Below are 24,875 nucleotides of genomic sequence, written 5' to 3' on the forward strand. Positions count from 1 at the left end.
ATCATGGAGGAGTGAAAGAGGACTCCAGTGATAACCTGTGAAGCTCTAGTGAACTCCATGCCCCAGAGGGTTAAGGCAGTGCTGAAAAATAATGGTGCCCTCATAAAATATTGGGCCCAATTTGGACAATTTCACTTAGGGGTGTACTCACTTTTGTTGCCAGCGGTTTAGACATGAATAGCTGTGTGTTGAGCTATTTTGAGGGGATAACAAATTTACTCTGTTATACAAGCTCTACACTTTTCATTGTAGCAAAGTGTAATTTCTTCAGTGTTGTCACATGAAAAGTTATGATAAAATATTTACAAAAATGTGAGGGGTATACTCAATTTTTGAGATACTGTGTGTGTGTGTGTGTGTATATATATATATATATATATATATATGCGATTTAGAGAAATATATGTGAGTTATGAAATGTGTCAGAATTGCTTTTTCAGTAAATCATGTAAAAAATATCTTCTCTTCATTACAAATGTGCCTTTATTGGTGTGCTTTGTGCAAGCATTATCCTGTGTGTGTTTCTGCTTTATTACAGCAGTGAGTGCTCAGGATGAAGATATTGGACAGTTTGATCTGCAGGATCCATTGGAAGAGTCAACTACCTCATTAGTGTCCTCGTCAACCTCTGCCTATTCTTCCTTCCCAGTAGATGTGGTTGTGTATGTAAGAGTGCAGGTAAGTCTGATTTATAAAACTTTTTATATTGGTAATCTCCTTGTTTTCTGAGTAGCTCTTTCGATTTCCAGAGGTTTATCCTAATTCTTATTTCTCTTCCTAGCCTTCCCAGATCAAGTTTAGCTGCCTACCAGTTTCACGTGTTGAATGCATGTTGAAGCTGCCCTCATTAGACCTAGTGTTCTCCTCAAACCGAAGTGACCTTGAGACACTGGGTTCAGCCCATCCTTCTGATGCTAGTGTTGGGAATCTCTCCATGCCAAGTGGATCAAAAGCAAGCCTGAACAAATCTGGGATGACAGGTGAAACATTTGCTATCTTTTTTTTTTTCATTTTGAAAAGACAAATTACAGACAGTTATACACCTTAGTAATTCAAAACAACCCAAAGAGATGTAAAGCACTCAAAAAAACCATCTGTACAGGAGGATGTGCATATTCATAGAACTACATGTATGAATAAAAGTACAGTGAAAATAAAGTAAGGCTGTGTAGATCCTGCTAGAGACATTACATCGATCTCTCATCTATATGACTGTGAGCAATTAAACAGCTGAACAGATCGGGAACACAAATGAACATCCTCTCAGACATTGAAATAGTATGTGAAAAACACCCCATTATTGGAACTTGAAAATTGGCATCCAACACAGAATGCCACCATTGGCTAACACTGAGCTTGAACCAAACAAATGCTGGATAAACTTCAGCATATAGACTGAGCAGCCAGACTGGCATATATGGGCACGTATTCTCGCATTCTCTCTCAGAGAGAAAAAAGTCTGATGGTGAAGAGAGGAAGATAAATTGAGTGGAAATAAAACAGAAGAAAGGGAGCGGGGGGGGGGGGGGGGGATAAAAAAGGAAATGGGTTAGGATGGAAAAAATAGTAGGTTATGCTTTTGAGAGAAAGAGTGTAGGAGAGAGCCAGGTTTTATGATGTTATCTTGTTGTTAAGTTGGGTCTGCAGTACTTTTGAGATGGTGTATAACAAGGCTGGCAAGCCGTCGATTGACCAGTTGACAACAGCGAGCTGACAGGTGGATCGTGACTACAGCTCTGCCTTCTCCAAGCCTTTGCCACTCTCGTTCACTGGAGAGCGTGAGGCAGCTTAGTGCTGAAGGGGGGACAGGAGCTGCTCAGTAATTGGTTGTTAGGCAGTCCTAGCAACCAATCACTAGCTCATGAAATATTAACTCCAGCAGCTCCTGCTCCCGCCTTCCATCCAGCACTATACCATCTCCTGATCTCTGCTCTGCTGTACACACGCTGGCAGGTAGGAAGTACTACCTACACAGCCTGCGTGTATGTGTGGGGAGGAGACACTGTTGAAGGGGTCAGAGGACACTACAGTGATGGGGGAGGAGGGATTTGAGGATACTGCTTTGGCATGTGGGGAGGCAGAGGACACTGCTTTCAGGGGGCAAAGGACACTTTGTGGGGGGGGCAAAGGACACTACAGTGGGGAGGGGATGATGTTAAGGTGGGCAGAGGACCCTGTTTTGAGGGGTAAAGGGCACTACAGTGGGGGGGGGGGGTGATGTGAAGGAGGGCAGAGGACACTACAGTGGGTTGGGGTGATGTGAAGGGGTAGAAGACAGCGCATTGTTGGTACAGGACACTACTGTGGGGGGAGGGGACAGAGGACACTGCAGTGAGGGGAAGGTTGGGATGTGAAGGGGCAGAGGACGTTGTTTTGGGGGAGGGGCGCACAGAACTCATCATCTACATCTTTTTATCAGGAACTTGATAGTGCTGCCTAGTAACCTCCCCCAGAGGATCTTAACTTTCCTCTATGTTGTCCAGGTAGCTCTCAACCTCTGAAAGGTTGCTTACTCCTGGTGTATAAGGTTTCATAGTGATGGGCAGGCTTTTATTTTGTAACAATTAAAGAAGCCAAAGCATATACTAATACTTCCATATAGTTCATGTATACTTACATTACGCTTACTGTACACTTTACATTCTATTTTTCCAGGCAGCCAGTAACCTTTTGGTGAAAGTATATGTTGGCAGTCCAGGGCCTCCTGAGCCTGTCCTGTATCATATGTGCTCTTTGTAGCCCACATGGGACCTGGATCACCCTTCCCTTCATTGGGTTTTGAACCCTATGAGCAGCAGTTGGTTATTTTTCTGAGCATGTCCTATTTAGATGCTTTTCAGTCAGCTATGTGTAGGTGCAGATCATAGAAGTATTGCTTGTAGGATTCATTGAACCCTAAATGCATCTCTAGGAGGTACTTTGAGTTCCATTTGGATTATGCTGAACACAGCTACAGGTTGGACTTGACAAGTTTTCATAACTGATTTAAAAGAGAAGTATCGGTTTTCAGTTTATTTTAGATTCATACACTTACCTCTGTGGATGGAGCATCAGACCGATACTGCAGCTGTCCCCCAGTGACTCTTCACTGAGAACTGAGCCACCAAACACTGCCGATGGCTTTGTTCTCACTCCACCCTGAGCAGAGAGATGCTGCCTGTCAGTCAGCATCTCTCCTGCTCCTCCACACTCATTGAAGCGATGAGCTGTGGAGGGGCGGGGAGCAGCCGTCTCAGCGGCTCGCTGAGACTGCGATCAATGAAGGCAGCTGGTGGATCCAGACTTGGGAAGTCGGGATGACATGCTGCCTCAACTGATGGCAGTGACATCAGCGGAGGGCGGACTTCTGACCGCTCTTCGTTGAAAACGTGTCACAGGAGTCCAAAACACATTGGTCTCCTGTGACCCTAAGGAGAAGCCCAGCCTAAAAAGCTCAGGCTGGGCTTCTCCTTTTAAGGAACATTTTCTTTTTTGTCTGGTTGTTCTTGTTTGTATTATGGCATGCTAGACTGTTTTTTAAGACCAGTATGTTCATTGTTGTAGAGCTGCTGTTTGCAAGTAAGCAAAGAAATTATGGTAGCAGTCTTTACCACTTGAACACTGTCTTTTGCCTATATTTTCATCCTCTCATCCATATGCCGTGTACACACGGTCGGACTTTCCGTCAGAAAAAGTCAGACAGGATAATTTTATCTGATATTCCGATCGTGTGTGGGCTTCATCTGACTTTTTTTTTTGAAAATTCTGACGGACCTAGAAATAGAACATGTTTTAAAGCTTTCCCGACGGAATCCATTCCTATCGAGAAAACCGTGCGTCTGTATGCTGTTCCGACGGACCAAAAACAATGCATGGGCAGCTACTGGCTATTGAACTTCCTTTTTCTAGTCCCGTCGTACGTGTTGCACGTCACTGCGTTCTAGACGATCGGACTTTGGTGTGATCATGTGTAGGCAAGACCGTTTCACCGGAACTCCGTCGAAACTCAGTCGGAAAAACCGTCAGAGTTTATTCTGACGGAAAAAACGGTTATGTGTATGTGGCATTACTCGCTTTCATTAGTTTGCTTCAGCACAGTTTAGAGCTTTACCAAGAATTGTAGTATTTCAATAAGATGATTTTTTTTTTTCTTGCAGGGCCATCCCCGGGGCTAGGCAGCCCTCTTGGAAGGACTCGACACAGCAGCAGCCAATCAGATCTGACCAACTCAAGCAGCAACTCATCAGGCCTGAGTTTCACAGCTTGCATGTCTGATTTCTCTCTCTATGTTTTTCACCCCTATGGAGCTGGCAAACAGAAATCTGGAGTCTCTGGTCTTACTCCAGGTTCCAGTGGCTTAGGTATGATAAGATGCATTCTATAGTATGCTGATAAAATGTATTCTGAGTAAATACAAACTCTATAAATGTTTCTCATCAGACATCTCAAGACCTCTCACCCAACCTTAACACATGCAGCGATGTTGTGCTTTCATTTCTACCAGCATTTATCATGTTTTTAAGTTTAGACATATTTATTGAACTGTATATCCAACAATTAAAACAATGATTTACAAATACTGAATCTATTTCATATCACCATTTGCAGATTAGTTGAAATAACTGGCACAGTTTATACCACTGGTATAAAGGTATGAACTTTTACATATTATTTACTTTAAGGTCATGTGGATGAAGAGCTCACATCAGTGACAGGCCGGAAAGATTCTCTTAGTATTAACCTGGAATTTGTCAAAGTCAGTTTGTCCAGAATGAGACGTTCTGGTGGAACTTCTTTTTTTGAAGGTGTGTCCGCTAACAAAGCTACTAGCAAGATGGATACTACCTTAATAAACATCTCAGGTAATACATTTTATGCCACATGGCTAAATGCAGTGAAGCTTTGTGATAAGGCTAACATATGTTTCTCGTTCATTTAGCTGTCTGTGATATCGGTTCAGCTTCTTTCAAGTATGACATGCGTCGACTTAGTGAAATTTTAGCATTTCCGAGGGCATGGTATAGAAGAAGTATCGCTAGACGACTCTTTCTTGGTGATCAGACTATAAACGTGCCCGGTAAGATGCCTTGGTCATATGTAGCTTTGGTTTCTGTTTAAAATACATAAAGCTTTTGAGGTTATGGGAAATAATGTGTAGACCAGTGGTTCTCAACCCTGTCCTCAAGTACCGCCAACAGGCCATGTTTGCAGGTTTTTCCTTTATCTTTGCTTTGTGTTTTGGACAGCTATTTTAAGAGAAATTCCCAAAACATGGTCTGTTGGGGGTACTTGAGGACAGGGTTGAGAATCACTGGTGTAGACTACATATTCTTTGATGAGAGCTTCCATCATTATATATTACTAAGCTAATAGGGAAATGGGTGTTGGATAAAAAGATCACACAAACTAGGTTTTAAACCTCAATATAAAACATATCGATAATAAATAGACATATGGCTAAAATAAAGATACTTATCCTTGTGTTAAAGCCTTGTTAAATGGGCCCACTGCACACTATAGTAGGGAAATAACATGTCAGACAGTTGGCCAAATATTAACATTTATATTATGAAATCGCTCACTGCTGTGCTAAGGTAATTTTTTTTCAAATCTTTTGATGCTAGCTAATGACTGGATTCTATTTAATTCCGCTTTTATTAGCCTCTGGACCTGGGACTCCTGATTCAGTTGAAGGAGTCAGCCAGCATCTCTCCCCTGAATCTTCTCGCAAAGCGTATTGCAGGACCTGGGAGCAGCCAAGTCAGTCGGCCTCATTCACTCACATGGCGCAGTCACCCAATGTTTTCAGTGATCACAGTGCAAGCAACAGTATGTCTCCTGGAATAGCATCACACTCCTTGAAATCACCTGCTGTAACCAGATCGAGAAGTGTTTCAGATTCCTCCGTGCCACGCAGAGGTACTTTTAAACATGACTGTTGATACCTGTAGTAGACAATTCTGTTACTTGGTTAATAATTGTTGATCTAGCCGTAGGCTAGTTACTTTGTACATTTCCATAGCTATTTACACTGCCTTAAAGCCTTGTTTTTTTAAAAAACAAAAAAAGCAAACATGTTATACTTACCTGCCCGGATCCCCCTCTTTTCGGGGCCCACGCTGACGCTCCTGGCTCCTTCCTCTTGGGGGGTGCCCACACAGCAAGCAGCTTGCTGTGGGGGCACCCAAGCAGCTCCAGAGCCACAGCTCTGTGTGTCTATTCACACACAGAGCCGTGGCTCGGTCCCGCCCCCTCCATCTCCTGATTGGCTCACTGGTTATGATTGATAGCAACGGGAGCCAATTGAGAGTGTGAGTCCCCAGAAAGACAAGGCTTTCGTGGATATCATTGGATTGAGTAAAAAACCTTCAGCCTTTACAACCACTTTAAGCCTGCCATAGATGGATCAAATCTTGGCCACTAAAGTAGGAACCAGTTGAGATTCAAATTATCTATGGACAGGCTGGTTGTACCCAAGTCGATCCATCAATTGACTTGGGTGCAACTAGCCTTTCGGTTTTTTTAAATGCAAATACTTCTGGTGACTATAGTCACTAGTAGTAATCATTGCATTCTGCTGGCCTAGGAAAGCTCCCTGCACCCCCCACCAGCTGAACACAATAGCACTGTGGGAGGCCTTCGCCCATCAACACTGACTATGTTGATGGGGGAATCTAGGGATTTTCTTTCGTTTCAACCTTGGTTGCAGGAAAGAAAATTAAATCATCTATGGCTTGCCTGACTAAAAAAGTCTATTTGTGAGCACAAAGCATTAAAGTATATATAAACTGCAGTTTATTTTAATTGCTCTCTTTTGGTCTGTTAAGTATTCCATTGAAAGTGTTTTGTTATATTTGTTTAAAAACAGATACCTGTTATTTATTATATTTTTTTACAAGCTGATAACTTGCTGCCTCTGCCGCATTGTTATTGGTTACATCATTTTCAGTTATCTCTGTGACTACTGAAATTCTACCCACTATGTTTAGAGAGGGAAAGGTGTTCTGTTCAAACGCACTTTCTGTCCTAGGGTGACAACTGTGCTCCTTCATAGATTTAGCACAGCAAGTGAGTGTTGTCATCCTTGGACAGGAAGTGCCTTACTGGCAGGATCGCCAGGTGAAAATAAAACTAAAGCAGCCACAACATAACAACTGCAATATATATTTTTCTATTTGAGTTTACATATTTAAGGCAAGTATTAACTGATCGTAAACATTACATACACTGGTGTGATGCTTTGTCTTTTTATCAAATGTTTTAAATAGTAATTAAATCGTATATGTTCTACTGCCGTATGTACATCCCACATTAGTTTGTGCATCAGATATGGGAAATAGATCGAGACTCATCGGATTGTTCCCTTATTATTGGTTTCCATTATTGATTGCTTGTATGTGGCCTTTGTATAACACCATCTCTTTTCCAGTTCTGATGTAAAATTAAATGATGCCAAAGCTTATGTTTTACTGTTTACTGTTTTAATGTTGACTGTATCTTAATGTGTATGTGACTTATGGCACACTTTACTTCTATGTAGCCAACATAATATAGCAATGTCTTATTTAGTTGTAATTGGTCTCTAAACATATTTTTTCTCTTCTCCTTTAGATTCTGTCACCAAGACTTCAACACCATCTTTCAGTAAAGCTAATAAACTATCCAGCCAGCAGGGGTCACCGTGGGAAACTCTAGTTGTGTTTGCAATTAATCTAAAGCAGCTGAATGTTCAAATGAACATGAGCAATGTAATGGGAAATACAACGTGAGTTCATAAGCTTCCTCATAACACAATATTGAGTGCCAACTGTGCAACACTAAACTTACAGCCCATTTTAAATTGACATGTAGCTAAAAACTAGAGCCAAGGAAAAGGTTAGATCTATATTTTCAATCTGTTCTTGCTGTCTGTGTCTCAATATGGGTTTTTTTTTCTTTGCTTTCTTTTATAAAGGTGTCAGGCTAAACATGAATTGAGGTATGCAAGTAGTGAAAGGGGAAATCACTCCAAATGTGGCACAGACAGTAATTTAGGTTGGGTAAGAAGTATGTGCAGAGCCTCTGTAATGGTTTAAGAACAAAAGGAGATCTTTTATGAGGACACAAACAGAATCTATATTGTTCACCATTATCTACACAAAATACGCTATTCACCAGACCCTGGTGAATAAAGTGGTGCCACTGTAAACTTTTCATGCCACGTGATTTTTGCTCAGTTATTTTTCACGTAAGAGTAAACTAAAATGAATTTGAGTGCAAACAAACACAATATTATACCCATTTTTTTTTTTTTTGGTAAAAGTTGGGGTTGCATTGAAAAAAAATGGATACCAAACAATAAATCCTAAAATTGTGAATGCTTGTGGAATAGCAACAAAAAAAAACTATGGTTGCCAAAACTCTTCTCAGACGACACTTTATAAGCTTTTTACAGGTCATCAGTTTAGAGTTAACCATGATTTATAGCCCTAGAATAATTTCTGTCACTCCTACCTCACATGTGTGGCACAAGTGATGTTTACATAGACATGTGCATCCTACTGTGCCTTTTGATATTGGGTGTTTGTGGGGATGACAGGGTTGCTATATAAAATAATATATTTTTTTTAAATTTATTTTATAGAATTCTTTTTTTTTTTCACTTTGTTTTCTACTTTCTTGCTGTCACAAAGGGCTAAGAGGCCCCTGGTGTGATAGCATGGATAGCTTCTAGTGACTCTATTCCTTCAGAGAACAGAAATAATACTTGTCAAGAGACTACTCAGTTTGTGTAGCTAACAGTGAAGAAAGCTAAATCCGGCTATAGATGTAGGGATTTTCTTTCCTGCAACCATGGGTTGTAAGTGTTGATGGGGGAATCCCTCCCGCAAAGCCATTGTGTTCTCGGGACAGGGGTGTGGGGGAAGCTGTCCCCGCCAGGAGAACACAGTGTTTATTGCTAGCAGCTATAACCACCATTAGCAATAATCACATGTAAAATTTGACAAGCTGGTTGTACCCAAGATGATCAATAAACTTGAGTACATTGAAGGCTGTCCATACATAGTTCGAATCTTGGCCGGTTCCTGCTAACGGCCGAGATTTGAACTGTCTGTGGACATCTTAAAGATTAATTGCGTCTAGGATAGTATTTGAGTCCTTTTTCTTTGTTTTTTCTTTTCCATCCAAGTAGACCTGTTAACATAGTAATTTGTTACAATTTAAGTATAGGGTGACTTTATCACTTATCTCTCACAAGTAATGAGACATGTCTGCTAAACCAGTGTTAATTTTGAAAGGGAATTGCAGGCTCCTTTCTTTATACAAGGAATCGCAACCCAACGTCCCTTTACTCTAATTAACCAATTGATTTTATATACAATTTAATATAAGTGAAATAATGACTAGCATAGTGAGTGGTATCTATTTGTCGGTGTTCAGGTGGACTACAAGTGGACTAAAAAGCCAAGGTCGCTTGTCGGTTGGAAGTAACAGGGATCGGGAAATCAGCATGTCTGTTGGCCTGGGAAGGTCTCAACTGGATTCCAGAGGCGGAGTTGTAGGTGGAACGATAGATGTAAACACCCTGGAAATGGTTGGTAAGTATTCATATGTTGTATATTAATAACACAGTTTCCCAAATAGGTTTTTTGTATATCAATTTCCTTTTTTTTAGTTTATTCATACTAATTATGTTCTAATATTGGGACATTGAGGTTGAGTTACTAAAATTTAAGAGTGCAAAATCTGTTTTTTTTTTTTGTTTTTTTTTTGCAAGGCCTTACCATGCCTGCCACATTTGAGATTTAGACCCTCCTCATATTTATACATCATGGAAAACTTAAAGATAGCCATATAAGTAATAATAAATCATTCAATATAACCACAATTTCAATTAAATAATTATGTTTTTCAGAAGAATTTATGATTTGAATTTTCTCCCAGAGAAACCAAACTAAGTTGAACAAAGTTGAACAAAAATACATTTTCTTTATGTTCTATTAAATAATGACTTTTAAGCTAAAGATTGTTTGAAAACATTGAATCTGTGATCAGTTGATGTCTTATTTAGTGTGTGTACAGTGCTAGAGGTGTCTTTAGATAGCTCTGATTCACTTCATAGAGCCCTAGTGCTCTACATACAGCCGCTGTCCTGTCAGAGGTCAGTATGCAGCTCACTGGAAGCGGCTTACACTGCAACCAATTTGCAGAACATTTTAAAGTCTATTTGTTTCAATGAGTCTGGTTCACATATGTGCGTTGTCTTCACACTCCGCATTGCCCAAAAAAAGTTGAGTTTTCTAGGAACTCCGTGCGAATTGCAAGCACATAATCTTCTACGGAAATGCATCTGATTCACAGATATGTTCCGTTCTGAACAAAAATTCTCTCCCCTCCTCGCTACACCTCCCCCTCTCCCTGGTCAGCTGATCCACAGCTACAACAGAGAAGAACCGCTGAACAGCTGCTTTTTCTCTTCGCAGAGAAACCAGAGCTGGAATTCGCTTGGACTAGTGTGAACCCAGCCTAATTAAGGTTTGGGGGCTCCTTATATGCCTTTAAAAAAATATCTATTGCTTCAGATGTATGTAGATATAAAACCACTCAGCGTATCACTGTATCTGAAAGGATTGTCCACAGTATTTACTTTCTAGGAAAGGTTTCCCTTTCATGATAATAATGGGAGTGTGTGGGATACATGGAGTGCTATGTAACTAGAACTTCTTGATCTAGTAGGGGTAATCATAGGGGTTAAATGGAAATTCTTTTAGCACTTAACAGGATAGAAAACATAAATCATGGGTGTGTGCCATTTTTTTGTATGCTTAAAAATGAGGCAAAATGTATCTTTACATTCTTCTTTATAGTGGGTTTTCACCTTGTGCTTTCTCTGTCTAATTCATCCATTCTCAACTAGGGTTCAGCGGGAACCCTGGGGTTCCTCCAGAGGTTGCTAGGGGTTCCTTGAGCTGTGGCTGATGAACCACCTATTTGATGATGCCTACAGAGTTCAAGGTTCAGCACCACTTGACAAAGCCAGCAGCATGACACCAAATATCTTTTTACATGTCTTTAAGGGTGGCATTCTAAACACCACTTTAAAGGGGATATTCTTCCTATTGACCACTAATATAAGGAGCATTGTTCCTATTGAACCCTGATGGTTTGGTTTTAGTAAGGGTTCCTCGAGACATGAAAAGTTATTTTTGGGGTTCCTCTAGGGTTAAAAGGTTGAGAAAGGCTGGTCTAAATTATGATTGAATAAGTGTTCCATAAAATTTGGGTAAAAGATGGATTTCTAACCCACTTGCTTTAGCTCCACAGATTTATTGTCGATCCTATGGTTATGATTACTGTACACCTTGTTATGGAGTATGCAATTTTTGCTTATTTTGTGTCGTCTTTATGATTTCTTTGTTAATATTAACATGAGACATGTGAGACATTATGTTCAATTGTTCTTTATTGAGAGAAAACTGGGGTTTTGTACACAGTTTTTTTTTTTTTGTTGTTGTTTTGTTTTGTTAGTAAAAGTGTGTTGTTTTTCTTAAATATATCTTAAAAAAAAAATTATGATTAAATATAATTTAATCACATTGCTGTTTGTGTTTCACTTTAGCTCACATTTCAGAACACCCTAACCAGCAGCCAAGCCATAAGATTCAAATTACAATGGGCTCCACTGAGGCTCGTGTGGACTACATGGGATCCAGCATCCTTATGGGGATCTTCAGCAATGCAGACCTTAAGCTACAAGATGAATGGAATGTCAACCTGTACACCCCCATGGACACCAGCATCTCTGACAAAAGGTATTCTGTAATATACAACACTGTATATTTAGTGTATTTATCAAACATGTCACCAATTTACTATATGTGGTATCATAATTTGCTTTCCTTTTTAGACTGAATAGTTCTCTTTTTGGAATTTATTATTTTAATTAGCATGGTCGCAAGTAAACTGTATATAATAATACTATATAATATCTTTATCCTAGTGTCATATTTATCCATGGAGATCTACAGTGGGATATTTTCCAAGTAATGATCTCCCGATCTAGTACTCCAGACCTCATCAAGATAGGAATGAAGCTACAAGAATTTTTCACTCAGCAGTTTGACACAAGCAAGCGAGCTTTATCTACATGGGGTCCAGTATCTTACCTTCCACCAAAAACTGTGGTCCCCAATGTTGAAAAGAATTCACGTGAGCAATGTATGCATTTTTTAAACCTTTAAAACCCCAAATTATGCAAATTTTTGTTGCTAAATACTAAAGAGATTTTAGGTTTTAAAAAGGTGTCAAGGAATAAGATAAAGAAGAACATTCCTTTTCTGGTGTAATCTGTAAGTGCTATCCAATTGTTATCATCTAGTGGTAGGGTGGAAGGAGGGAAAACATGCCATTGGTGTCCCACAGCTACCTCAGACTGAGGATGAACTATTAGAAACCTCTTCAATTATTACCGGTACTTAAATGGTGATGTCAATTTACGCAGTGCTTTACATATACATGTTATCCATTCATACCAGTCCTTGCCCTCAGAGAGCTTACAGTCTAAGGTCCCTAACTCACATTCATACATAAACATAATTAGACCAATTTAGGCAGGAGTCAATTAACCTACCAGCATGTGTTTGGAGTGTGGGAGGAAACTGGAAAACCCAGTGGAAACCCTCAAAGGCACAGAGAGAACATGCAAACAGGCAGGTAGTGTCATGGTTGGGATTCAAACTGAGGACCCCAGTGCTGCTATGAGGAAGTGCTAATGAGAACAACTGGAGTGAAATACAGTGTCTGAACATGCAGGAGATACTACTGCTTTAGTAGTGATATGGGTTTAGAAGGTTTGAGTTTAATATGAGAGTGAAATGAAAACCTGTTTACCACTACTGCTTCTAAGATCACTGACCAGCTAGCGATACAGCTGCAAAGAAGATGGGGCAGCAAGACAGCCGTTCAAGATTTATGCAAAGGGAATCGCTGGCAAACTGTATGTTGAGAGGAGTCACTGGCAAAATACAGGTTAGGAGGAGACTAAAGTAAGAGAGGCTAAAGCTGGTCGTACACTTTTTTTTATTATTATTCAGTAAGGAACATATTCCTCTATCCACACAAAGAAAGAGTGTTTACATCTTTCCATTTAAACATACTTCATCAAATTGATATTAGGACTTGTGCCGATGGGAAAATACAGTTTGCTTTCCGGTGCATTTAGCTTGCCTTTGAGATGCTCCCAAATTCAATCTGAGTGGCCTTCTCATCTTTTTGACATGCATTTAACCTCCTAGGGGGCATCGAGCTGTTTTTGCATTCCCATTGGCTTGGCTTGTATAGTATAGAAAAGCAGTTCTGTAGTCATCAAAAACCACTGTACACAGGCTTTTAGGCTCCATGTACACCTGGGCTTGAAATATGAACAAAGCATCATCCCTCTTTAGTGTGTACTTGTTTCAGTCCAGAGCACTAAGTGTAATTTCTGCCTGCTGCTTTGTTCCTCTACTATCAGCATGAATCACTTCCGACAAATTTTCATGACACCAAGAAAAAAAATGGTGACGGGGTGGTTCCTCCAGCTGATTGACAGCCTCAGCTCTGTTCTTGTGTGCTGTGTGGAGGGGGTGTGTTTCTTTACTCCAATCAGTTCTCGGAGATCTCACTGAGCTCTGCAGAGTGTAATTTTTTCTGAACTCTCAGAAAAGCTTTATAAATTCAGTACTTTGAATGGATGTAGAGATAACCGCAGATAAATAGGTACAACTTAGGAGGATCTCTGTGTATCGCCTGAGGCCAATGCCTTCTCTGGGTATATGTAAGGGGTTTACTACCACTTTAAACCAGTGTGTATGGACCCTTAAAGTAAAAAGTCTAGAGAATGTGAATACAGTTAGGAACTGAAAATCACATCCAAAAAAAACTATGATCAATGTAGGGTCAAGCAAGTACAAGTAAAGTGATTTGAAGGTTGGGCATGTTTCATATAACAGTGGAATTCTTGCCTAATAATTATTGTTACCGGCTTGCCTCCCTCCCCTTATCTTATATGTACTGCCGGCTGCTGCTGTCTTCAGTAAAGTTCTGAACTATAGTAATGATGATTTTATAGCTGCAAACTGCTCAGCTTGGTTCAACCATAAAGAGCAGAGCAAGGGCCCTTTCACAAGGGCTGTCCAATCAGGTCTGCATGTCAGTTTTTCAGGCTGACCTGATCAGACACTGCATTGTCCTCTATGGAGCGGCAGATATCAGCAGATACATGTCCGCTGACACCCGCCACCATCCGATCCGATCCGGTCTGTCAAAAACAGACAAATGGTGATCTTATTTTCCATCTTTCCGACAAATCGGATCAGATGGAAATGAACAGGCGGTCCATTTTCATCCACTTTCCCTATAGAGGACAGCAGGACTGTGTTCACTCTGCACAGCGGGGCAGACATGGAGCTGTCATCCTCCTGCTCAGCCGGAATCAGCGGAGCGATCCCCCGCTGAGCAAGTGGATTTCATTTAGCAGAGGCACCTGTGTGAAAGGGGCACTTTTTCTTTAGGAAGAAAGAAAATAAACTAAAGCATACGCTTCTAAGCAGCAAAATACATAAACCAGTTTCAGCTGTAATTGATTGGAGACAATATTATGTTATAAAAGTTAGAAAATATATATATTGTATAATACTGAACAAATGGTGTCTCACATGATCATTTTTGTTTTGACATATATTCTGTGAATTTTAGTGCTGGATGCAGCTCACCACCGTCATTGGCCTGGAGTACTGAAAATCATCTCTGGCTGCCACATATCCTTGTTTCAGATCCCCTTGCCAGAAGACACTGTTCAGTTAGGGGGCTCAATGAGCTTACACGGCAACCACATGACCTTAGCCTGCTTTCATGGACCCAATTTCCGTTCTAAATCTTGGGCATTGTTTCACTTGGAGGAGCCAAATATTGCATTTTGGACCGAAGCACAAAAAATTTGGGAAGAAGGTAAATACTCTCTAACTTTATTAAATAAAAAACAGTTCTGTCCTAATAGAGCCAGTTATTCCTCCAGTGAGTGCTGACATTTTACCTTTTAAACTACATACATCCAATTGGTGTCAAACACCTCTGCCCTTCATGTTTTTGTCTTGTGTCACTGCTTTTTGCATATGTTAGTAGCAGGCGTGGTTAGTTTTGCTGCTGACTTTTGACTAAGGCCCTTTTCACACCTATGCATTGTTTAGTGCATTTTCAGTTTTGAAGAAACATACTACAGTCCTTTTAACATGGTTTCCTATGAGTCAAATTCACATCTGTGCATTTTATGAAAAGGGCCAGAGACTTCTTTCAGGATTTTGGTTCTATAGACTTTAGTGGATCAGAAACGTGTATTGAAAAACGAAAAATGCACCTGGGATATGCAAACTGCAACCTGCATAGGTGTGAACCAGGCCTAAAACTCTTTTGTCAAGTTTGCCTTTTGAGAGTATGTTTGAAGCAGATGGTGGAGTGGATCATATAGGTACCTCTATGTCTACATGTTTGGTGAATGGAAAGGTTCACTTTAATGTCAGTAATAGCTAATGTGGATGCAGGACATATTTTATTTTTTGTAACAAAATGTTTATATTTAATTAGGTTCAAGTGAACACTCTACCTACATTGTGCAAACTCTGGATTTTCACCTTGGTCATAACACTATGGTCACCAAACCTTGTGGAGCACTGGAGAGTCCTATGGCAACAATCACTAAAATAACACGGAGAAGGCATGAAAATCCACCACATGGAGTTGCCAGTGTAAAAGAATGGTTTAATTATGTCACTGCTATGAGAAACGAAGGTACAGCTGTCTACAGTTCGTCAGAAGTACAATGTGATTGTATGTTTAGTGACCAGTAAAAAGAGTATCTCCCTACAGCAATAAACCACACAGTATACTATGCAGCTTAATGAAAAAAAGATTGTCAATATGATCAGCAAAATATCAGTGCTTTGTTACCGAGGGCTGCATGTTGGACAAGCGTATATGTAAACAATTAATTTCACGGTTTCCATGCAATTACCAAGCATTCATGTTGGTTTGTATGACTTTAAGGCTGGCAATAGACAGTTCGAATCTCAGTTGGTTCAGTAGGAACCGCCCAAAATTCAAACCGTGTGGGGGCTGGCTGAATGTACCAAGTTGAAATCGATCAACTTGGGTACAACAAGCCTGCCAGATTCACTTGCAATTATTGCTAGCGGCTGCTATGGCAATAATCACTGTCTTCTCCAGCGGGGTTGGTTTCCTCCGCCGGGAGCAGACAACGGCTCCACAGGAGGGACTTCCCTGTCAGCACTGTGTTGATGGGGGAATCGTGCAAAATTTTTTCCTGCAACCCATGGCTGCAGGAAAGAAATTTACACCATCCATGGCCAGCCTAACTCATCTTAAATGTCCAAATACGTGTGCTGATTATCAACTTCTTTTAGCAGTTGCAAGATGTAAAAAAAAAACATTTCAGACTATCCTACTTTTTGGGCTTACTGCAGTTTTCAGGCATCAAGGCTGAATTACTAAACAAGGTAAGAATATTCACACAAAAGAGAGTGAAGATTCACTACAATTATCCAATCGCATGCAGATTAAATAATCAAATAAACATTAATTGGATAATTTAAGTGAATTTTCATTCTTTTTAGGTGAACAGTCTCAGGTAATTTAGTAAATTGGACTCCTTTCCCCAAAATGTTAAGAGTTCCATGACCTAATTTTGTGGCAGGATTCCAACAAGTCCCCAGTCAGACCATGAGCTTGGCAACCAGAAGTGAGCCTCAGCTTTGCCCTGATTCATTTGGGGGGGGTGTGTTGGACTGCTGCAGTAAGATTAGGACAGGAACACTTTTACAGCGAGATTCTTATTTGCAGTGCAGTGGTGGGGCATAGGCTATATAATCTATGGTAGTGGACATTGTCACACTAAATATGATGGGTACAAGATTGAAAAATCATACCCTGAAATGTTTGTTACAAAACTTGATTTGAGATTTAAAAAGAAAAAAATTTAAGTGTATTGTGACAGAGAAGCGATTGCAAACTAACGTAGGTTTTATTTCCCTTCAGAACTGAACTTGCTCCGAAATGTTGATTCAAATAATGCAGAAAGCAGCACAGCAGTAAAAAATGCCAGTCTGTTGAGTGGATTTCGGGGAGCATCTAGTTACAACCATGAAACAGAAACAATCTTTGCTTTGCCCAGAATGCAATTGGATTTTAAATCTATACATGTGCAAGAGCCACAAGAACCAGCACTGCAAGGTATATGTACAGCAGAGGTCATAGGGGCTATTGTTTGTATTCACACTATAGGAAAAATAAGCCTTAGCAAACAGTAAAAGAATCCTTGTTTCATTTTTAAACTTGGAATGTAGAAATGACAATCAGAAAGTCATTGTAAGGGCAAGAAGGGCATGTTTAATGTGGCATACATGTTATACTGTACATTAGCCCCAATGTTCTTTTTTCAAGTTCCTGGTGAGTACTAAACTGTTCTACTTGCGAAGAATAGCTATCGGATATGTCAGTTTGCTATACAATATGGTCCTATTAAATAAATTAGTAATAGTATTTTGTCACCTTTATATGACAAGTTGATGATTTCATGGTGGCTGCTTTTTATATCAAACAATTAAATGGAGCAGTTTCAAGGAAAATTATGTAGCAGATATGTATCTGTTATTATTTTTGTACCCATACACTCTGTCCACATCTCTATGACCCTTTCAGATTATGCAATTTTTCTGGGATCCCAAAAGATGTCATTTCCAAAATATTGGAACTCATTTATTAATGGCGTCATCATTTTTTGAACAAATGTATTTATGCAGTTTTATTTTGTGAAGCAAATTAAGGGTGGAAAGTATTAGGTCATACCTAGGGTTCAATGCAGAATGATGGGCACAAATGTCTCAGTTCAAATGCAATGTGTTTCCTTTATTGGGGACATAGGAGTTCAGACTGTTAGGTTATACTACCACCTACTAGAAGATTTAAACAGTGGGAAAAAAAATGGCATCATTCTGGTGTAACCCCTTCTGCTCTCAGCATGTCTCAATTTTTTGCTATGTCCTAGGAGGATGCTCTGCTGAGATAAGTTTAAGTTTTCTTGCTAGATTTTTTTTTCTTCAATCAAGATGATTTAGTACTAACATTTATACACAGGTGGCGGAGTGTTCCAAGCATTGATCCCAGACTTTATTATATTTAGATGGACAGCCTCTGTCTGCATATGTATTAGCTTTTTGTTGGGGAGAGTAGAGTTTATGTCCACCAACCAGAATTGGAGTGTAGGGGGAAGTGCCTGCATCCAGTTACGAGCTATCACTTTTCTTGCACAGAAAAGGGTTTCATGCAGAAACATCATATAATTATCGACATCAGGATCAGGCAAGAGGCCAAGCAAGCATTGTTTAGGATTCAAAGTCAGCAGGAAACCCATTTGATCATGCAGGAATCTGACTGAAGATAGAAACTAGCTTTTTGGAGTCAGAGCCAAGGATTACTTCAAAAAGGGGAGTTAAGGACAGTACTGGGTGTTCCTCTGGGAAATTAGTGCGTAACGCGTGCTGAAGCTGAAGGTATTGAAATAACATGGAATTAGGGAGGAACAACTTATCTTTCAGTGTTTGAAAGGTTTGAGTCCTCTGTTAGAGATTACATGATGAATTGAGCTCTGTAATTTCAAAGCCATTGTTTCTAATTTTTAGGGACTTGTTAATGATTGGAATGGTACCACTGGATTGGCGTACAGCCAATGTGGTGCTCATATTTAAAAAGGGATCACAGTCTTTACCAAGTAACTATAGACCTGTTAGTGTAACTTTTATAGTCTGGAAAATATTGGAGAGTTTAATAACATAGATAAGTTCTTGCAAGAAAAAAAAATATTTTAACCACTTGCTACCCAGGCCAATTCTGACATTTCCCTCCTCCATGTAAAAATCATAAGAAAATTACACAGAACCCTAAAACATTATATATTTATATAGTCGTTGCAACTTTTTATCTTGTGCGGTATTTGCGTATTTCAACCTTTTTTTTTTGGGGGGGGGGGGGGGGACATTTCCATGCATTTAAAAAAAATCAAAACAATTGTGAAAGATGATGTTACGCCAGGTAACCAAAATTGCACATGCTCCTGGAATGGCACCCAACTTCGGTACTTGAAAATACCCATAGGTGATGCTTTAAAAAAAATTACAGGTTACATGTTTTGAGTTACAGAGGAGGTCTAGTGCTAGAATTATTGCTCTCGCTCTAACGTTCGCATCGATACCTTAAATGTGTGGTTTGAACACCATTTTCATATGCGGGCATGACTTACATATGCGTTCGCTTCTGCAAGTGAGCACGTGGGGACAGGGGCGCTTTAATTATTATTACTATTTTTTTTATTATTGTTAATCTTACTTTAATTTTTCTAGTTTGATGCTTTCTTTTTACAGTTTTTTCTACCACTTTTATTCCTATTACAAGGAAATGTAAACATCTCTTGTATAGGGATATGTCATGACAGGTCCTCTTTACAGTGAGATCTGGGGTCAGTAAGTTCTCAGATCTCACCTCTAGGCCTGGAAGCCTAAAATAAAAAAAAAATGAAAAACTCAGCCTCCCAGCCGAGGCGGTGGCATTTTTTCAAATGCAGAAGCCAGGCGTGACATCATAACATCACACTCGGCCTCAGAACAACCATATAGACTCCAGGGACCATCTGACCTACTGGAAATCTCTATCGTCAGAATCGAGCACCAGCGGATCCCTTCTCTGGCTCACCGATCGCAACAGGTGAGTCGGTAGATGCACCGGAGGGCAGCGAGAGGGGGGTGATGCCCCCTCTCTCCCCCTTTAAGATCAATCAAACAGCTAAACAGCCACTATGATTGTCCTTATGGTGCAGGGAGTCGCTGTCCCTAAAAGAAGATATCTGAATGATGCCTGTAGCTGCATCATTCAGATATCACTGCTGAAACCCGAAAAAACGTCACATGACACTGGGAGGGCGGCAAGTGGGTATGCAACAGACAGCATTGATTCATGAAAGACAGAAGTTGTCAAACAAACCCGATTTCTTTTTGTGAGGAAGTGAATAAAACCTTGGACAGAGGGGTGGCGGTGGACGTGGTATACTTGGATTTTGCAAAAGCATTTGACACAGTTCCCCACACATGGCTAATGTGTAAGGTAAAGTCTACAGGCTTGGAAAGATCAATTTGTAAATGGATAGAAAACTGGCTAAAAAACTGAAATCAGAGAGTAGCGTGTAATGATTCTTACTCTGAATGGTCTAAGGTTATCAGTGGTGTACCCCAAGGTTCAGTGTTGGGACCCTTTAATTTATAAAAATATTAAAAAGTTATAGGGTTTGGGATTAAAAGTACAAGTTCTGTCTTTGCCAGCCACCAAGCTATGCAGCGGATTAATGTCCTTACAGGATGTTTCTAACTTACAAGCTGAACTCAATGCACTGTTTAATTGGCCAACTGTGTGGCAAATGAGGTTTAATGTTGATAAATGTAAAGTTATGCACTTGGGGGATAAGAATATGCATGCATCATACATACTAGGGGGAGTACAACTGGGGGAATCCGTGGTGAAGAAGGATCTGGGGGTTTTGGTAGATCATAAGCTCAATAATAGCATGCAATCCAAGCTGTGGTTTCCAAAGCAAGCAAAGTCCTTTCTTGTATTAAGAGGTATGGACTCCAGAGAGCAAGATATAATTTTGCCCCTGTACAAATCATTAGTAAGACCTCATCTGGAATATGCAGTTCAGTTTTCGGCACTAGTTTTCAAAAAGGATATCGGGGAACTGGAGAAAGTGCAGAGAAGGGCATCCAAACTGATACGAGGCATGGAGGAGCTCAGATATGAGGAAAGATTAGAGGAACTGAATTCTCTCTTGAGAAGAGGAGATTAAGGGGGAATATGATTAACATGTATAAATACATAAGTGGTCCATATAGTGAACTTGGTGCTGAGTTATTCAATTTAAGGTCATCACAGAGGACAGGGGGGCACTCTTTACATCTGGAGGAAAAGGGATTTCATCTACAAATATGGAAAGGCTTCTTCACAGTAAGATCTGTTAAAATGTGGAATAGACTCCCTCCAGGGGTGGTTCTGGCCAGCTCAGTAGATTGCTTTAAAAAAGGCCTGGATTCTTTCCTAAATGTACACAATATGACTGGGTACTAATATTTATAGGTGAAGTTGATCCAAGTAATATCGAATCGCCTCTCGGGGGATCAGGAATGATTTTTTTCCCCTGCTGTAGCAAATTGGATCATGCTTTCCCTTGGTTTTTTTGCCTTCCTCTGGATCAACTGTGGGTGAAGGATTGTGTATATGGGATTTTATGTTTTTTTTGCTTTTTTTTGGTTGAACTGGATGGACTTTTTTCAACCTGACAAACTATGTAATTAGGATATAAATTGATGATCCCTTTGGAGACCCAGAGGCTTGGGTTCAGTAGAGAGAACAGTTTTGGTAAGTGATTATTAAACCAGAGAGGCATGTAGGAGTGTAATGTAGGAGCACTAAGTTTGCTCTGGAGTGTGCTTGCATGGGTATCCCCTTATGGCACACCTTGCCAAGGTTAATTAAGGTTACTGTTAATGAGAAAATACATATGTTTTACAACCACTTTAAATGCATCTTTTCAGTATCTTGCTCATGTAGCCTGGAAAAGAAAACAAATTCAGCCATTACATCTAAGGACTGGTATGCTGCAATTTTTGTAACTGGAAAGTGAAAGGAGTAGCAGCAGACTGATGAACTCACTCTTTCCATGCAGTTCCCAATATGTTTTGGCTATCTGTTGGCAGTGCTTCTGGATTTATAGTGCACAACAGAGTTTACCAAAAAGAAGCTCACTGCACTGCTCTCAATCCTAATGATATTTGTGGATGCCCAAAACTCTCAGGAGAAAAAAGAAAGCCTGGGACATATGATTAAGTAGCATGCCTACCCACATGCAGGAAAAGTGTCTGCATTGGAATAGGCTTCAGCTTCAGTAATAATTTTCATAAATGTAAGCGTTATCTTTTAGTTTAGCAGGAGGATGACTATGTTGATAATGGGAAATTTTATTTTTACCTATGTACACCTGTCATTTTGTTCACTACAGATGTTGACAGTAAGCCAAAGGTGGAGTGCAGCGTCGTTACAGAGTTTACAGATCATATATGTGTCACAATGGATGCTGAATTGATTATATTTTTGCATGATTTGGTGTCTGCCTATTTGAAAGAGAAAGAAAAAGGTATGGATTCTTTTGTGTAATGACTAATGTCAATAGGCCACTAGTAATTGTTTGTTTCAAGAATTGTAAGAAAAATTTAAAACTTACACATACTGTATACTGTACACCAATCAGCCTTAACTTTATGACCACCCACCTAATATTGAGTAGGTCCCCTTTTGCCACCAAAACAGCCCTTACCTGTCAAGGCATGAACACCGCTAGGCCTCTGAAGGTTGAAGGTATGCTGTGTTGTCTGGCACCAAGCCATCAGTTAGAAAGAAAAGGAGTGCACACCGACCTTGTGCATTACCAAAGATAAAATGTATTAAAAAATATAACAACAAGAGTAATACTCACAAACGAACATTATAAAAAGGCTTATCAGTGCCCAGCAAGTGGAATCATGTCTCTAGACACCTGTAACCTGGACCAGTTGTTAGGAGGAACCAGATGGCATCGCAAACGGCTTACGCCTTACGAGGGAGGACCCTCTTCATCAGAGCCATAGCAATAGTAGAGCCTACTATTGCTGTGGCTCTGATGAAGAGGGTCCTCCCTCGTAACACGTAAGCCGTTTGCGATGCCATCTAGTTCCTCCTAACACCCGGTCCAGGATGCAGGTGTCTAGAGACACGATTCCACTTGCTGGGCACTGATAAGCCTTTTTATAATGTTTTTGAGTATTACTCTTGTTATATTTTTTAAAATATTTTATCTTTGGTAATATACAAGGTCGGTGCCTTCTTTTCTTTCTATGTGTTTCAGTTCTAAGGATACCCATTGTTCTGAGGAGGGCAGCAAGACCTTTGACATTCTATACTCTATCTGAAAGGTTGGCTACACCACCTACTCATAGACTAAGCTCCCAAGTGCAGGAGATTGTTTTGTGTTACCAAGCCATCAGTAGCAGATCCTTTAAGTCAGGGGTAGGCAACCTCGGCCCTCCAGCTGTTTTGAAACTACAAGTCCCATGAGACATTGTAAGATCCTGACAATCACAGGCATGACTCCTAGTGGCAGAGGCATGATGGGATTTGTAGTTTCACCACCAGCTTGTCTTTTTTTCCATACTGCATAAGCAACACCCACACTCACTCAGCCATCCACACATGATTCGTCAGACCAGGCTGTTCACGTGCTGCCCATTGTAGCTGCTTTTAGCTGTGGACATGGGTCAGCATTGACACCTTGACTGATCTGCAGCTAAGCAGCCAAACAACTGTGAAGCCCATTTTTTGTGCTTTCAATAACTTCAGGAACAACAGTGTCAATGTTTTTCAACTTAACCCCTACCAGTAGTCATAAAGTTATTACTGATTGGTGTGTGTGTGTGTGTGTGTGTGTGTGTGTGTGTGTGTATGTATGTGTGTATATATATATATATATATTCATTCATTCATATTAGTCTCTAAATTTACCAGACAACAATATAGTACATCATATTTGGTACCAGTCATCAGTTCACACAGAAATACTCTTAAAGAGAAATTGTTTTATATATGTTTTGCACAATCTATTTACAAGGATCTTTGTACAAGCATTCTGTACACATCAAAGGGTATCCAGATCACTGTAATTTATCTAAAAAGCCAACACATCAGAGCAGCTTGCAATTCCAGCTCCCTTTGTCTAATAGAAACCATGGACTCACGAGATAAGAGATAAGTATCTGCTGTGATGACTTATTGATTTCTCTAATGGGTCTCTTTCAGCACACTTGAAAAGTAATCATGCTAATGATTTCACTAGAGCTACACCTGTCTGAATACAAGACTTCATAATATTATTTCTTAGTTGTAAAGGACTCAGAATCATACCTCTGTACCATATTGCTCTGCTGTCTGCAGATCCCCTAATATTCTGGGTTTAGTTGTTGCTTTGTATGATGTGACACTGATGGACTCTGTCCCTTCCACAGCCACTTCTTTCGGGCAGGTAGAGTCTGTAACACTCCCCTTTGTAGTCCTTCAGACTCTGCCAATGATGTAACCTGCTTGATAGCTCTGATGGTGGGTGGGATTGAATACATCGTAATTAGCATTCGCCCTCGCTTAGTCACACCTACAGAAAGAGTCCAAACCTCCCAAGTCCCACCTCACAGATCACAGCATTATTCCAGAAGGAAACCCTTTCATATAATATGCACAGTCTGTTTTGAAAGATAGATCACAATTAGTATTCAGTCCTGCCCAGTTAAAATGGTTGTAAACCTGTACAGACCACTTTGACCTACAGATAAGCCTAGATTAAGGCTTACCTGTAGGTCCAAGAAATATCTCATAAACCTACACGGTTTATGAGATATTTGCAAAAAGGCAGCGGCACGCAGGTGCACTGATCATTCCGCTGTTAACTGCGATATGGCGTTAGTGGCGGCTCCTGTGTGCATGCGCGGGATTGACTTCATCGCAGCTTCGGCTAATCACAGCGCCGGAGCCATGATACCCGGAAAGAAGATGGACACTCCGTGGAAGAGGGGACAGCAGTGACATTGCTGGCTCCTGTGTCAGGTAAATCAGTGTTCATCAACCCTGTCCTCAGGACCCACTAACAGGCCAGGTTTGCAAGATAACTGAAATACATCACAGGTGATATCATTTGCTGCTCAGTGATTGCAGTATTATAGTCTGCATCTCCCCAAGGTAATACA

The 24,875-nt window shown here is 40.2% G+C and overlaps 1 protein-coding gene across 19 annotated transcripts in view; it reads left to right on the plus strand.

The window, feature by feature from the left end:
- BLTP1 (bridge-like lipid transfer protein family member 1) overlaps positions 1-24,875 on the plus strand; it is a 454,074-nt gene that overhangs the window by 417,827 nt on the left and 11,372 nt on the right. For 18 of the 19 annotated variants that reach the window (XM_077476843.1, XM_077476848.1, XM_077476849.1 and 15 more), the window contains 14 exons: positions 539-678; positions 782-980; positions 4,137-4,340; positions 4,662-4,841; positions 4,919-5,056; positions 5,641-5,898; positions 7,591-7,744; positions 9,400-9,557; positions 11,579-11,771; positions 11,960-12,177; positions 14,695-14,946; positions 15,580-15,783; positions 17,047-17,241; positions 22,109-22,243. In XM_077476843.1, coding sequence (XP_077332969.1) covers positions 539-678; positions 782-980; positions 4,137-4,340; positions 4,662-4,841; positions 4,919-5,056; positions 5,641-5,898; positions 7,591-7,744; positions 9,400-9,557; positions 11,579-11,771; positions 11,960-12,177; positions 14,695-14,946; positions 15,580-15,783; positions 17,047-17,241; positions 22,109-22,243 — 2,628 coding nt within the window. The remainder of the gene's footprint in view (positions 1-538; positions 679-781; positions 981-4,136; positions 4,341-4,661; positions 4,842-4,918; positions 5,057-5,640; positions 5,899-7,590; positions 7,745-9,399; positions 9,558-11,578; positions 11,772-11,959; positions 12,178-14,694; positions 14,947-15,579; positions 15,784-17,046; positions 17,242-22,108; positions 22,244-24,875) is intronic. The other variant, XM_077476844.1, reaches the window with a different exon arrangement.

The sequence above is a fragment of the Lithobates pipiens genome, unplaced genomic scaffold (genome assembly GCF_037356315.1).
Source record: "Lithobates pipiens isolate NorthernLeopardFrog02 unplaced genomic scaffold, aLitPip1_a1.2 Scaffold_13, whole genome shotgun sequence".
Taxonomy (NCBI): domain Eukaryota; kingdom Metazoa; phylum Chordata; class Amphibia; order Anura; family Ranidae; genus Lithobates; species Lithobates pipiens.